Raw genomic sequence first — 14,028 nt, forward strand, 5'->3', positions numbered from 1 at the left:
TTATCTGTTAAGATTTTTATATGTGTTGGCTCATGCAAAAAAAACCACACTAACAAATTATTATTCATATTTATATCAGATTTTAATTTCTGTGATTACTTTGGCTTTTTCTTTTTAAAATCATAAATGTTTGTTTTTCTTTAGATTTGTATACGTCTACTTTTGCAGTATACCTGCATTTGATTAAGTTTTTGCAATACAACCTAAAACAAAGTAGTAGAGCACCCAATACTTCCAGTATAACAAAAGGTAATCAGTTTATCCCAAATGATACTCATGTTAATTGTTTTACAATTCCAAGCCCCAAGTAATGGCATTGCTTAAAGTAAAAGTTTACAATAGCAGCAAAAAATCTCTTTTGACTGTCCCTTGGTGAGAATTAGCTCATCGGGTGTTTATGAAACTTCTTACACTTGCTGGACATTTATGCCCCAAGCATTGCAAACTACTAACGATTATCTTTAACCAGTACATCTATACATCATTCTCAGTATGAGAAAGTCTGATTAATATCATGGAAAAGACTACAGTGCAGAATTAAGCTTTTTTTTTTCTTGGAACTAGTGTGAACCATGTAGCTGTTGCATAGTTGACCCCAGAATGGTCTAACACCCAAAAGTGTTAAGCTGTAAACACTGGCATCTTTCTGTGGAGATGTGTAGTTTTATAATACACCCCTTTGAAATTACTGAAAGATGTAAAACGCCTTCTTTCACTAACGGCTTTTATCTCCTTTTCTTTATTTTGCCATCTTGTTTTGATTTTTGACTGTACAGGATTCTGTGCCTCCTTCATGGACACTTTTAACTGTTCTGGCATTGTGAACCATGCCATTTTCATCTGTGAACCATGTAAATTGCTACATTCTATAGATTAGATTCTGGATCTATGGACTTGAGCGAAGTCATCTGGTGATGTTTCATGTCATCCTGCTCCCTACGTCGCCGTCACTTCTTCAGTGCCAGGACTATGCTGTTCTCAGCTGTACTGCCCTAAAACTTCAAAGTCGGCATTCTGACAAATATTTCTTTTTACCGGCCTACATTTGAAATTCAAGACATTGCTTTTACCAATCCTGTAGATCAATTTTAAAAGTCTGATGCTGGTGGGAAAAGAGCGAGTGCAATGATAAGAACACTGAAACTTATTGTTTTTGAGACCAGCATGCATTATTATTGTTGTTGTTTTTTTTTTAGTAAAGTACTTTAAGCCCGGTTGTAATGGTGGGGAAAAGCGCTATGCAAAACAACTTTATAATTATTATCACCCAGTTAATCAGAAATAAAAATTTAAAAAGTGTCCTCTCCTCAAAGGATGTCTGCCACGTAATTTCCCTATTAAATTTGAAAAAATGCTTGTGCTGTCTGCTCACTTAAATAGATGCAGAAGATCATGCATTACATCAGTGCCTTTGAAATAACTTTCAAACACTGGACATCATTCCAAAACTAAACAAAACACAGTTTTAATGTTACCATCCCATCCATGAAATCTTTAATGCCGTTCATTCAGCTTGTGGACACATGGATACAAATGACTACTGCGTCATCAACCATAACTTATTGATCCAGAGAATCAGATGATTAAAACTTTGATGCTTACTTGTCCACACAACTCAAGAGCATCTTGGGAATCAGGAAGTGACTACTTCCATTGCAATCTGAGATTAACATTTGGGGTGGGGAGGAGGGAACTAAGTTTCATCATATTTCATTGATTAAATTGCAGGTACTGCTGTTTGCAGAAGAAAAAAAGATATAGATACGATTTTTTATTTCTTTGTAGAACTTGACCAGCCATCATAGTAAAATGCATAGAAGATTTCTCATAAACAACGGTTGTGCATTTTACAACCTTGGTTGGAAAAAGAAAACAAAAGCTCTACAATGACGCCTAAAGCACAACTTTTCCCTTCCATTCCACAATCCCAAAATCATATTAATGCCACATGAATAGTACTGTTATCAGTACAAAGAGCCTTTTAATAACAAGTCCCTCAAGAACTGATTCTAATATCCCAAGACCCCTTGCAGAGAAAAGAGGTGGGGTGGAGACTTGAAAAAGGACCAACAAGGTCAGTGTTAATGATGCTTAAGGCGCCATTTTGTGGCTTAACACAGCTTCTCCAAAACAAGCAGTGCTGTGCAACTGCAACCCTCTGCAATACATCTTTGGAGGGCAGACCATGCCAGGTGCCAGCATGTGGCAATGGTTAGCAGCCATTTTAGTAGTCGTCGAGATCAAAGTCATCAAAATCGTTTGTTATGGGCTCCATCACCTGGAAGTCAACCTGATAACGCAAGATCCCTGCAAACAAATCAGTATAAAAGCTAAAAGAAAAAATAAACCATGTAAGCACCTGAGTTTAACCTGAATCTGCCACACTTCTACTGAGCAGCATCTATTAAACTTTATACATTAACTGCATAAAACTATAAATATCAACATTATTTTAAAAACATTTCAATTATGATACTGTCATGATACACATTCAACCTGCATTTTATAAAATGATAAACCTTTTGCAAAGGAAATTAATATCTTACCTCCAATGCCTCCAAAGCCTTTTACAAACTGTGCTCCTTCTTGGGACTTGTCTGTGATGATCTCAAGAGTAGCACCTAGATACATGGATTACAGTGTCAAAATCAAAGAGCCAGTAGCATGTTAAACACAGACCTTCATAACAAACCTAGCTTTAAAAAGAATTTTTTAAATTTTCTTAACTGGGGGACATTAAAAAGTATGGTCAGGCTGTATCAGCTCCAATTTTAAAAGCAACTATTTTCTGCGGCAGGAAGTGTGAAAAAATCTCACTTTTTGTCTTGAGCAACATTAAATCATTTTATGTAAACAGCAACAGGTTTTAGTTCCGAGCAAATCTCTTAGCTGGGAGTGGGGTAGAAGTACCATAACCTGGTAGTTATCAGGATAGGAACTTGCCAATTTAATGCTTGCCTGGGCATGTGGCCTACAAACTCGACCTGCCCACCCAGGAGATGGGCACCTGAATTATCAGAAAAGGTGAAAGGCATCAAAAAGAGAGGGTTGAGCTTTGTTTTCCACACACCATACTCTAGACTATAGATTCTCAACCTTTTTCGCGACTGTACCCCCAAATGGTGAAAGTATGTTCACAGGTACCCCTTGTGCGTAAAAAAATTATGTTCACATTGAAACCATAATTATTTATGGTGCTGCATATCCCTGCATAACCCTTGCCGTACCCATAGGGGGTATGCGTACCACCGGTTGTGAACCGCAGCTCTAGACTCTGTAAAATGCTTCTCTGCCTTTACAGACACCAACCAGTTTTCATAAACTTCACTTACCTGCTAGATTGATTAAACAAAAAAAGCTATAATAATAATATTAAAAAGTGCAATATATATATAGCTGTCAGCATTTAGACAAGTAGGAGACATGTACAGAATACGAACGATGGAAGGAGAAACAATGCAGACAAGAGATAAATGATAACATAGAAGACACGAAGAGAAATCAAAAACAAACAGTAAGGACGGGGAGTGTCAAATCTGCAGAGAAAGATGAGCAGGTGGACTAGTCAACTGATCATAATCACAACTACTGACAGCTATGTTGATTGCTGTAAGAAGTAATGCTGGTGGAACAGATGTGTTTTTGTCAAATTACTGGTTCCATCTGGCCCATGTTAGTCAGGTCTCTACCCTTTGACCAATCCAGCATGGGTGGCCCTACCAGGAGTGAAAACTCCAGCTGGCATAGCTCTCCAGGTCATTGAGACACGCAAGCCACCTCCCCACGACAAGGGATGGACCATGAGGTGGGCTCTAATACTGAGCCAAATTGACCAAGACTGTTTACAAGCTACCATGTAAAGTAAAGCAAAGTGTGCATGTATGTTTGGGCTTGTTTTTTATACAACTACACACAGCTTTTCAGACCCTAACCTAATCAAATTTGGCAGGAGCATTCCTTTTGTCAACAGGAGCTAGTAGCCTCTGTTTATATAAGAGAAAGAGTGTGGAAATAATATGGCACACAGCTGAACTTCAATGTTTATTTCCTTTTCGCTAGAAATGGTGAATGCTCTTTGAGCGAGGAACACACTGAATGCGTATCAGATACTCTTGCTAATTTTGAATCAGCACGAATTTATAGCATTATCTGCATATTAAATAATGTATTTAAACAGTGTAGTGTGGGAAAATGAAAGCTATAACAAAAAGCATTAAATAACAAACATTATTATTTTTCTGGTACAATCCAGTTTATGCTTACCAAAGCTTTTGTAGTTGTTAGCAAACCATTCCAGGAGGGGCATCTGTTCAATCAACTCCATCTCTACTCCTGTCTAAAAAAAGAGCGACATTAAGTTCTAAAGAATACAACATATTAATACACATTAATAAATATTATAGATGGTAAAGGTACCAGACACAGAAGAAGCAGCAAAGAAGACCTATTAAGATTCTAAATTTCTGCTACTTTGCTTTTATGAAGATTTTGCTTGAATAAACACATAAGATTTACTTATTATCACATTTTCATTTGTCCAGAGACTTACTTCTTTGTCTGTGAAATGTGTCTTGTCTTTTTCTTGCTCTGGCCTCAAAAACAAGATTCGCTCTTCTGAAGAAAAACACAGCAAAATCCAGTGGCAATCAGTATTTCATCAAGAGTTGAGATGCTTTATTTTTTTAACCCACCTCGACAAATTTATAATTTAGGTCCTTCATGATTACATTCTATACTAGATAATTCGGTTGCATGGTAAGAATAAAGAATAAAAAAGCAGCAGTGCTGGCATATTCAGCAGTCAGCTTTTAATATCCTGTCGATAAACTTCAGCATTGGTAAATTCAGAATCTAACAATCCAATTAAGTGCCAAGAAAGGAAAACTGCACATTGTGTATGTCAAATTAACTATTTACATCCCTACTGGAATTGTTAAATCTGCTGAATAAAAGTCTTGATTCTAACATGCATACTAAGAAGAATCAGGCAGTTGTAGAATACTCACCCTCTGTTGAATGGTTCTTGAGCACAAATCGCTGAATATCAATATTTTCCCACACTATAAGAATGTCCACAGCTCCCATTTCTAATGCTTTTAGTGTATCATTAACACCAAAACAGTATTTGCCTGTGTCCTGAGAGATCTCATCAAAGTATCGTCCTGTAAAAAAATTTCTCACATTTAAAACATCATCTGTGATATTCTCTAACCTAACTTCAAAACCTTAGAAAAGAAGACTGCAGTAAAACCTCCCTATTAAGACTTGCTAAAACCCACCAAAATCAAGATGTACCTGAGAGGGATCGTAGCTTTCATTCCAGGAACCATGACTTCAAACATCTACAAATTAAATTCATTTACCTAACACCTTACAAATTGCTTTTCATTGTCGTTTTTGCTGTCCCGGTAAATGTAATCGATCAATGCTTATGAACTGTGGTAGACAAAGACACTCCTCTGAAAATTAACTATTCATATTTTTGAATGTGATTTCTGCAAAAAGTCACAATAAAATACAGATTGTCACAAGAACTTTTTTAAAAAATAAACATGTGACAGGTTGATGACCCACAAATGAGTGATGTGAGATGATAATGAGACAACTGGTGGGGGAAGGAGGGAGGAATCATACTGCTCCAGCAAAGTCAACCTCCTACCTAAGATAGATCGACCCTGCCATGAACATGCCATCTTATGACCATTTTGCCCCAACACTATCCCAACATCAAAAGTTGAACTGACATGGCGCAGGCTAAATGAATGCCTGAGCAGTGAACCTGTTTCATATTAACTTCTATGTATACATTTAACCACTGAACTAAAAAATAATGACAGGCTTAAAAAAGATATAAGAAAAAATCCCATTTGTACATCATTGAAAAAAAATTGCATATATTTATATTTTGAACTTTTATATATGAACCTCAAAACTAAAGAATAACGATGACAATGGCTTTTAGAAAGAAACCCAAAAAATTAAGAGAAAGCTGTGTGATTTGTTCTCTGAGTGTGTACTGCCAAGTGGCTAGTTTTGTTTAATAAGATGGTTGCTGAACTTTTCTGAACATTACAAGGCTCTCTCTGTCGGTAATATTTGACATTAATAGCTACTCCTGTCATCAGAGATCGATTTGTGCTTTGGGCCTAATACTCAATTTGACTGGAGCGATAAAATGAGTTGCAATGATTGGTGACCCAAAAATCAAGCAATGGACTGTTGCAGTATAGGATAAACAGTTGGCTAGAAGCAGTCTGTTTAAAAATGTACTTAATTTTTTTTCAACCCTCAACTCTTGCACAAAAAAGCCCCAAACTGTTAACAGAGCACAATCTGTGAGTCACAAGCTGGGTTGGGTTAGCAGCAATGATGCTTATACCATGAAACATGTCCATGAAAAATTTTTGGGGTCATAACTAAGAGGGAATTGTAAGAAGGAAGGTCTTAATAAGGAGGTTTTACTGTACTTTCGGATGAATTTCAGACTGCTAATTACCAACAAGAACTTTTATCAGGCTTGTCTTGAATCGCAGATTTTACTTGTAAGGATAAGCATACAAGATAAAACACTGCACTTTTCTGACGAGGCTTTTTATACTGTACAGAATTATAGCTATATTCACAGCATTTTATGCTGTACAGTATTATAGACTGTATGGTTACAGGATTCCAGAAAAAAGTAGTTGACACTCCTACACATGCTGCTCCAGCGATCTATGGCAAATGATGGGTTATATATAGTATACATTCTCTGCAGCTGACTGCTGTAAAAATACATGTTGAATGTGGCCAAAATAGCTCTTAACTCACCTATAAGTTTCTTCTCTTGAATGAACTTGACATTTGCCAAAGCATCTGATGCCAGTTCAATTGCCTGGTTGAAACCATTCTCTCCTCCGTAGGATACATCCACAATTTTTATCACTTTTCCTTGCAATCGCTGGTGTAAATATATAAAACATGTGCATTACTCACCACCACAAAACAAGATTAACAAAAAATGTTATTCAATAAACAATAACTTGCAACAGGCTCAATGTTATATTTCATGAAATTGAAACACAATAATGAAAAACAAATAATTTATTGTAATCTTTCATTTTAACAGTAAACTTTTTTACTGCCTTAAGGTCTCAGAAAACACACAGCAATAAGTCATTGTGTGTGATGGTGCTGATAAATAACAAAGAGAAACAGGAAAAGATGTCTGCTGCTCTTATGCACTCAATAATGTATGTTTAAATTCCATCAATAGGCTACGCTGCCCCAAGACCTCTTTCTTGAGGGTTCAGTTCCACATGCAGTTGGTGCTTTTAAACTGATTTCCTAAATGAAAACAATATGGTGATGTTGAAAGAATCACTTTGAAAGTGCTGGAAAATCAAGTTGAGAACAGAGTGTGTTCTGCTGGTGCTCACAGATCTTTCCTCCTAACTTTGTGTAATAAATGTCTGTGTGAGTATGTATGCCTGCCCTTGTGAGCAAAAGAAAAATTTCTGTCTTGGGTATCCTCGACAGACAATAAAGTCTGATTTGATTTGATTTTTTGATTTGATTTGACATCACAAGGACTATAGGAGGCAACACCAGCTAAATGTCAGACATGATGAGACAGCAATACCAATAAAGTTGGTGGATACTGAACCTCTAGATAGCTAACTCAACCTATAACTGTGTAATTCAATATTTGCAAGCACCATTTTTAAATTACTGTGCATTTCTATGCAGCTTAGTCAACAACTGGACACACTTATGCTTATTTTTCTAAAAATGAAATAAGCAATTTTATTACTTATGTTAAAGTTATATGTAGTAAAACATAAAAAGATGATTATATTTTCCATTAAACAAATCTATTTGCCAATACGTTTAGATGAAACAGAATTACAAAAAATTTGATTGTCTTTTTTTACATGCACCAAAATATTTTTAAGTTGGCCCACTTTACCGTGTCTGGCCTTAACAATTCTATAAGAACTATGAGTCTCAGAGTAAGAAAAAGGATGCCAAGCATCCCAAATATTCCCTAAGCATGCAATTAGTTTGAAACTAATGCATCTGTAGAAATACTTGTAATTACTATTTGCTGAGAATTTTGACAAACCCCAAAGCCTCCTAGAAAATGAGCTCGTGAAAGACGGCTAAAGAAACAGTAACTTACAGGATCAAACATGTCTGACTGGCTAAGTTCTGTCTTGAAATCTGCTGAACCAGCCAGGACTAGACCAGATATGTTTGGTTTGTCGTTGGTTATGAAAGAGCTGGAACTGCAACTTCTGCCACCTTGCGTACATAGTTATGCCGCTTTTCCATTCTTAGACGTGCAAAACGGAGTGCTGACTGACCTCCTCTCCCTGTAAGCAGACAGTGTGGTTTCAAATTTGACATCTATTGGGACAGTGTCATCAGGACTGTTTAATTTCATCAACAGGTGATGCTGTCTTTAAACTTTGTTATGTTAACCATATTGACTTCTTGCCTACTACTTGAGCACAATATTGTAGCACTACCCTAATAATGTCAACACATTGATCATAACGCTTACCGTGCTTCTTTGGAAGATCTACTGTGAATTTGTGGAGTACTTCACGAGTATTTCCTGAAAGTGTTCCAAACAAAGCTCCATTTCCATCCATCACTATGAAGCCAAACTTGTTGTCATCTGCCAATAATGCAGTCAGGGCCTACAACAAATGGTCGATTCAGTAAATTATTAGAATAAAAACAATATAAACCTAAAGAGATAAAAAAGTATGTAATAGTGATATATTTTATGGTAGTTTTCAATTAAGAGGGACTGACTTTGCGGGATGAATGGCTTCCAGGCAGCAGGTATTAAAGTCCAAGTCCTCATATTTTACCAATAAGTTTCTTAAAATGTATTCTATAATGTAAAATAGCACTAATTGATGGTGATTAAAATTGGAGGGGAGAGTTTTGGCTTTTGCCAATAATTTCTGTAGGCATTAGAACTGGCCATGAAAAAGATGACTATCGTTCTATTAAAAAAATTGGCTGAAATGACTGAAACTTTAATATACATATATAGATATGACAAGCTTTAAAAAAAAACAACTCACACATCCATAACATATGAAGGACAACTGTACAGCTGCAATGCAGTATAAACTACTTAATACTGGTGCAAAATCATACCTCTGTGTGAAATTTGTTGTCACAAAGGTACAGAGACGTGTTTATAGGCCTAAAAGGTTCAAAGTCAATGTTGACCTTCTTTTCTTTCCCTTCTTCTGTAATGATGGTACCACAATATATCACAAGGCCATTTGGTGGGACTGCAATGGACAAAAAAAATTTTTACTACAGCTTTCTTTCTTGCATACACTTTTGCTTCTGATGGTGGGACAGTCTAGCAGGCTAGTAAAATGCAAAAGAAATACTTTTGGTTAACTCATGTCAAGCAGTAAAAAAAGATTAAGGCCAAAAGAATGACAACATGCTAAAAATTAGGAAAGGATGGGCATCAGTCTGTTGTCAAATTTGTTCACCTGTCTAAAAACAACGAATATGTTAGGACATTAAAATCCACATCATGTTAATAAGTCTCTCTGTGCTGTAAGAGACTCAACTATGAAGTAATGAAACTAAAATCTGCAGACATGTACTAACACATTTTCTTCAGTTTAGCACAACCCTTTACGAAATATTTTGCGTAAAATATCAGATGTACTATTCTGCTCACTCCCCATATCCATATACTTAGTTCATGTTTGTTGTGGTATCCTCTGTTTGCTGCTGTTTATATTTCTTGTATGGTATACTACTGGGTCATACTCATATTGTAGTCTTTTATGTGCTGGGCACTAGACACACACACGTGGGAAAATTTATAAATTCGTTTATCATTATTATCAATGCTCACTGGATGAGTAAAAATTCATGCGATTTGTGTTTAAAACTATGGTTGCATTGACCATCACAACTTCTCAAAACTTTACTTAATAGTTCTTAGTAATTTTTCTACCTATTTTGTTGAACTTACAGTTATTTGAGAAAAACTTATATAAGAGGTCCCTCAAATATGCATTTACTTCAAAACAATAACTTTTCCAAAGTTACATAAGATGTTTGAATTTTTTACATAACTTGTTAAAAAAGAACTAGCTTGAATGTTTGCACAGCCTAAACACAATTCAGTTATAAAGCACTCAACATTTTATGCAAGCAGCAGCGTTTTTCTTTTTAACCAGATCTACTTGCTGATGTGTCATAAATAGTTTATTAGCTCATTTAATACAGACAAAACTGATGCGATTGAAGTAGCTGTGGAGACGTTCGCATCTGCGTGTCTGAACTGTATAGGAAGAGTTGACACCTGTGAAAAGTTTCTAAAGCCATGTATATTTAGCTTAAAAAAGTTACATTTTATCTAGGATAAAACCCTACAGGGGGTATACATTAAGTACCTTTGTTGTACAGCTTTAGCCTCTGCTGAACTGAGGTGATGGCACCAAGCACCGACAATCTGTTGACTCTGCTTTTTATGTTGGAGGCTGTGCCAAATTCATCTGCCAGCATTTTGTTGACTCTTGCAATTTGGTCCTTTGGTGGAATGATGAGAGAGATCATGCTGGTGCCATTTCTGGGAAAAAGGTGTCAGAAATCTAAATTATAATACCTTTTTACCCTACAACAATCCTCCCTACCTTAAGTTCTTGCAAGGCAGGGATCCCCCCCACCCCAAAAAAAAATCATAAGTACACTGACATCTTACACAGGATCACCTTTATGGTATTTCCATACCAATAATCAGTTTTACACCCACTCCAAAATCTAAGCATTATTACAAGCTGACAGAATATATAACAATTATTCATACAGAACAGATTATACCAGACCACCCTAATCTCACATGAGAATTATTGCCCAGAGAGTGGTTTAAGTGAAGCAGGCAATTTTTTTTAAATCTGATTTTACTCTATAAAAGGTACAGCCTTTAAACGAAAGGGAAGCAAAAGATGGTACAGTGGAGCTTGGAACTTGTAGATCCCATTAAACACGCAGAAGCTCATTCAGCTGGCATACCTTGCTTAGATACTATTTTGTGTCAGTTACATCTTAATGAAAGTAAGAGCTCACCCAAGCAACTGACATTTCAGACAATAAACAATTTAATCTAATTAGTAATTTGATCAGTAATTTTAAAAAAATAAAAAAGATTTTTTTAAATATGAGTAAACCCTGAAATGCAATATGGCAGAAAAGTGCTGTAACAAATCCCTCAACAATGGAAATCGGACTCATAAAATATGCAAAGAGAAATTTTAATGATATGATAACATTTAAAAAAAACCCAGTTCATTTAAGTCTATTTATCTTGTTACGAAAAAAGTTATTTCTGATGATGATTACAAACACATATACACTCAAGAAACAATTTAGTGCAACCAATTTTATCACTGTAAAACATGAACTTAAAGACTAGAAATCTACTATACGTGTACACACCTAAGCACATAAACTCCAGCCAGAAAACATTTTATAACAATTCTAAAATCTACCTTCATTAGTTTTACTAGTGGCAATTTGTTTTACACATTGCATTTCTGTGGCTAGATTGCAACAGTGAGAACTTGGTTCTGAGGATCTTGGAACAAATATTAAGAAAGTAGTCTAAGCTGTTCCTGTTTTCTAGGGAGAGGTTGTAGAAGCAGGAAATGTAAAGTGATGAGACTCTGCTTGAAGGACTGATAGAACTGAGTGAGAATGACAGAACTGAAAGAAACTGGGGTTTCTGTAGGAGAAGGTGCTGCTGGCCCCATTAGAGAATTAAGGTAGATATCCCATTAACCCATTTATGCTGGAATTTTTGAATTTGTGCATGAAATTCGTGCATGTGACCTACAGATATTCAAGGAACAAGAATTTAAAGATTAAACTTTTTTTCAATAATGGAACACGAGTCATAAATGGGTTAAGATGGCTATTGAAAATAGTGCCTAAATATTTGTAAGAATTTACTCTTGACCACCTCACTATGGATAATACTGTTGCTACATTAGGCTTGTTGGGGACCAGTCATTTTGCCTCACAGTCTAAGACAATTCATCCCAACTGTGTTCACTTCATTTTCCCCCCAGTCAAACATTTCGTTTGTCTTTTAGGCATTCAAGGAAATGTTGTTACACTAGATTACAATATATAGAAGAATACCATCATGAATGTCCATTTTTATTTAAGGATCACCTCTGTTTACATGGTCACTGGTCATCTTGTCTCAAGACCATATCGTCCCACAGCCAGAGTCAAATCATCCCAGCTATGTCAGATCGCCGCAGGCCCAAAAGAAAAATTTATCACTGATGAGACAGGAATAGCTATCAACGTCAAATATTACAGAGCCATACATTGTTCAAATATGAGTAGATGCCTATTTCAGATCTATATGAAGATTTTTTCCAAAACCCAACCCTCTGCATATAGTAATAACAATATAACTGCAAAGAAGATACAATAAGCAAAATGTCAAAATAAAATGATGACAAGATCTTCAATATAAAAAAATGTTTAAAATCATGTTTATGCACTATTGTGTAATAAGTTCTCTGTAGAGTATCACTAAACACCTCCCCTTTAATAGTAAAATGGGGACTGAACTTATTACAATGGTGCTATTTAAATTAGGCAGGTGAGCCTGCATATGTACAGTTAAAGCAATGTATGGCTCTTTTGGTAATATTTGGTTAATAATTGGTGATCGATTTGTCCTTTAGGCTGGGGACAATAGCTGGGATGATGTGGTCTGAGATGAAATGACAGGCCCCCATTGACATTTTCATGATTTCAAAATGTCATGCTGAACTTTTTACAGCAGAGTTAACTTCTTAATTTATAGAGGCACTTGTTTAAATGCACATTTATAATCTCAATAATTGGACAATCTGCTTATCATCAGGACCAATTTGAGAAAATATATTCTAATACTTTCAGATGTTATGTTTTGATTCTGTGCAGTTTAAAACTGCAGAAAGTCTCTTTACAGCCGATTTCGAAAAATACCGAGCTTTCCTGTCATCTTAAGCCACTTTTGAAACAAATGTATTAATCGCGTGGCACATGACACCGTGAGCTATACCCGATAGTCCTATTTTTAACCAACGCAAAAAAAATATAAAAAATTAAAACTTTGTACCCTGCTAGTTAAAGATAGTTCAATAACGGCATACCGGTCCATTAAACTAGTTATATGAGCGGGAGGGCAAATTCTACGCCGTAACCATCTATAAAAACCATGTTCCTCTCATTGACTACTAGCCCCTGATTGTCGCGACAATAAAATTCTTCTAAAGTCATACTTTACGCATATGGCAACAGATGAAATACTTTAAACTAGTTCAAACCTTCACACAAAATGCGTAACATATAGTGTATTATTATAAACCAGTCACAAAGACTTGACATATTAGAAAAATTCTCCATTCTTATCTACATGTGTCACGGCCAATAAATGACAATGTTTTAACATCATTTACCCTCTGGCTGCTTCCAAGCTCTTGATCAGCTTCTTAATTTTCCATATTTCGACATTTCTGTCCGCACTGGATTCGCCTTCAATCCCGTTTGTCGCCATTCTTGTAAATGGACACTGCCCTTTCACACGGCGATTTCACCCACGTCCGTATGGTTCTTACTTAGATGTACTACTCCTACACTCTCTAAAATCTAAATCACTCAATCCAAAGATGAAAAACCCCGTAAAAGCTTACATGAGAGGAATTATCAATACGTCTTAATTACACAGTCTATACCAAACAAGTTAACAACAAATGAAGAATCAAGAAAGATTTCAGTTTGTTGAGCAATATTCCAACTGGTCGCATGTCGCCATGTATAGAGCCATGTGAAAGACGTGACGTCACGATTTTGCACATGCCTAGGGGAACTTGCAAGTGTTTGGATGATTGGTTAAAAATGAAGACCTTTCCAAAGAAATATATCGCGCAGTTTCACTTCCGTTGTAATATCTAACTGTTTTCCAAATAAATATATTTAAACATAAAAACCAAT

At 35.9% G+C, this 14,028-nt stretch overlaps 1 protein-coding gene across 1 annotated transcript; it reads right to left on the reverse strand.

Moving 5' to 3' along the window:
* Positions 1-1,463: 1,463 nt before the first annotated feature.
* LOC112564086 (eukaryotic peptide chain release factor subunit 1-like) lies at positions 1,464-13,878 on the reverse strand. Its single transcript, XM_025238678.1, is given in 12 exon segments — positions 1,464-2,307; positions 2,547-2,621; positions 4,264-4,336; positions 4,550-4,614; positions 5,007-5,162; positions 6,811-6,940; positions 8,162-8,266; positions 8,269-8,354; positions 8,546-8,684; positions 9,157-9,296; positions 10,428-10,603; positions 13,494-13,878. Coding segments are annotated over 12 exon segments (1,326 nt in total). The 5' UTR covers positions 13,592-13,878; the 3' UTR covers positions 1,464-2,224.
* Between the last annotated feature and the right edge of the window lie 150 nt (positions 13,879-14,028).

This window comes from Pomacea canaliculata, linkage group LG5 (genome assembly GCF_003073045.1).
Source record: "Pomacea canaliculata isolate SZHN2017 linkage group LG5, ASM307304v1, whole genome shotgun sequence".
NCBI lineage: Eukaryota > Metazoa > Mollusca > Gastropoda > Architaenioglossa > Ampullariidae > Pomacea > Pomacea canaliculata.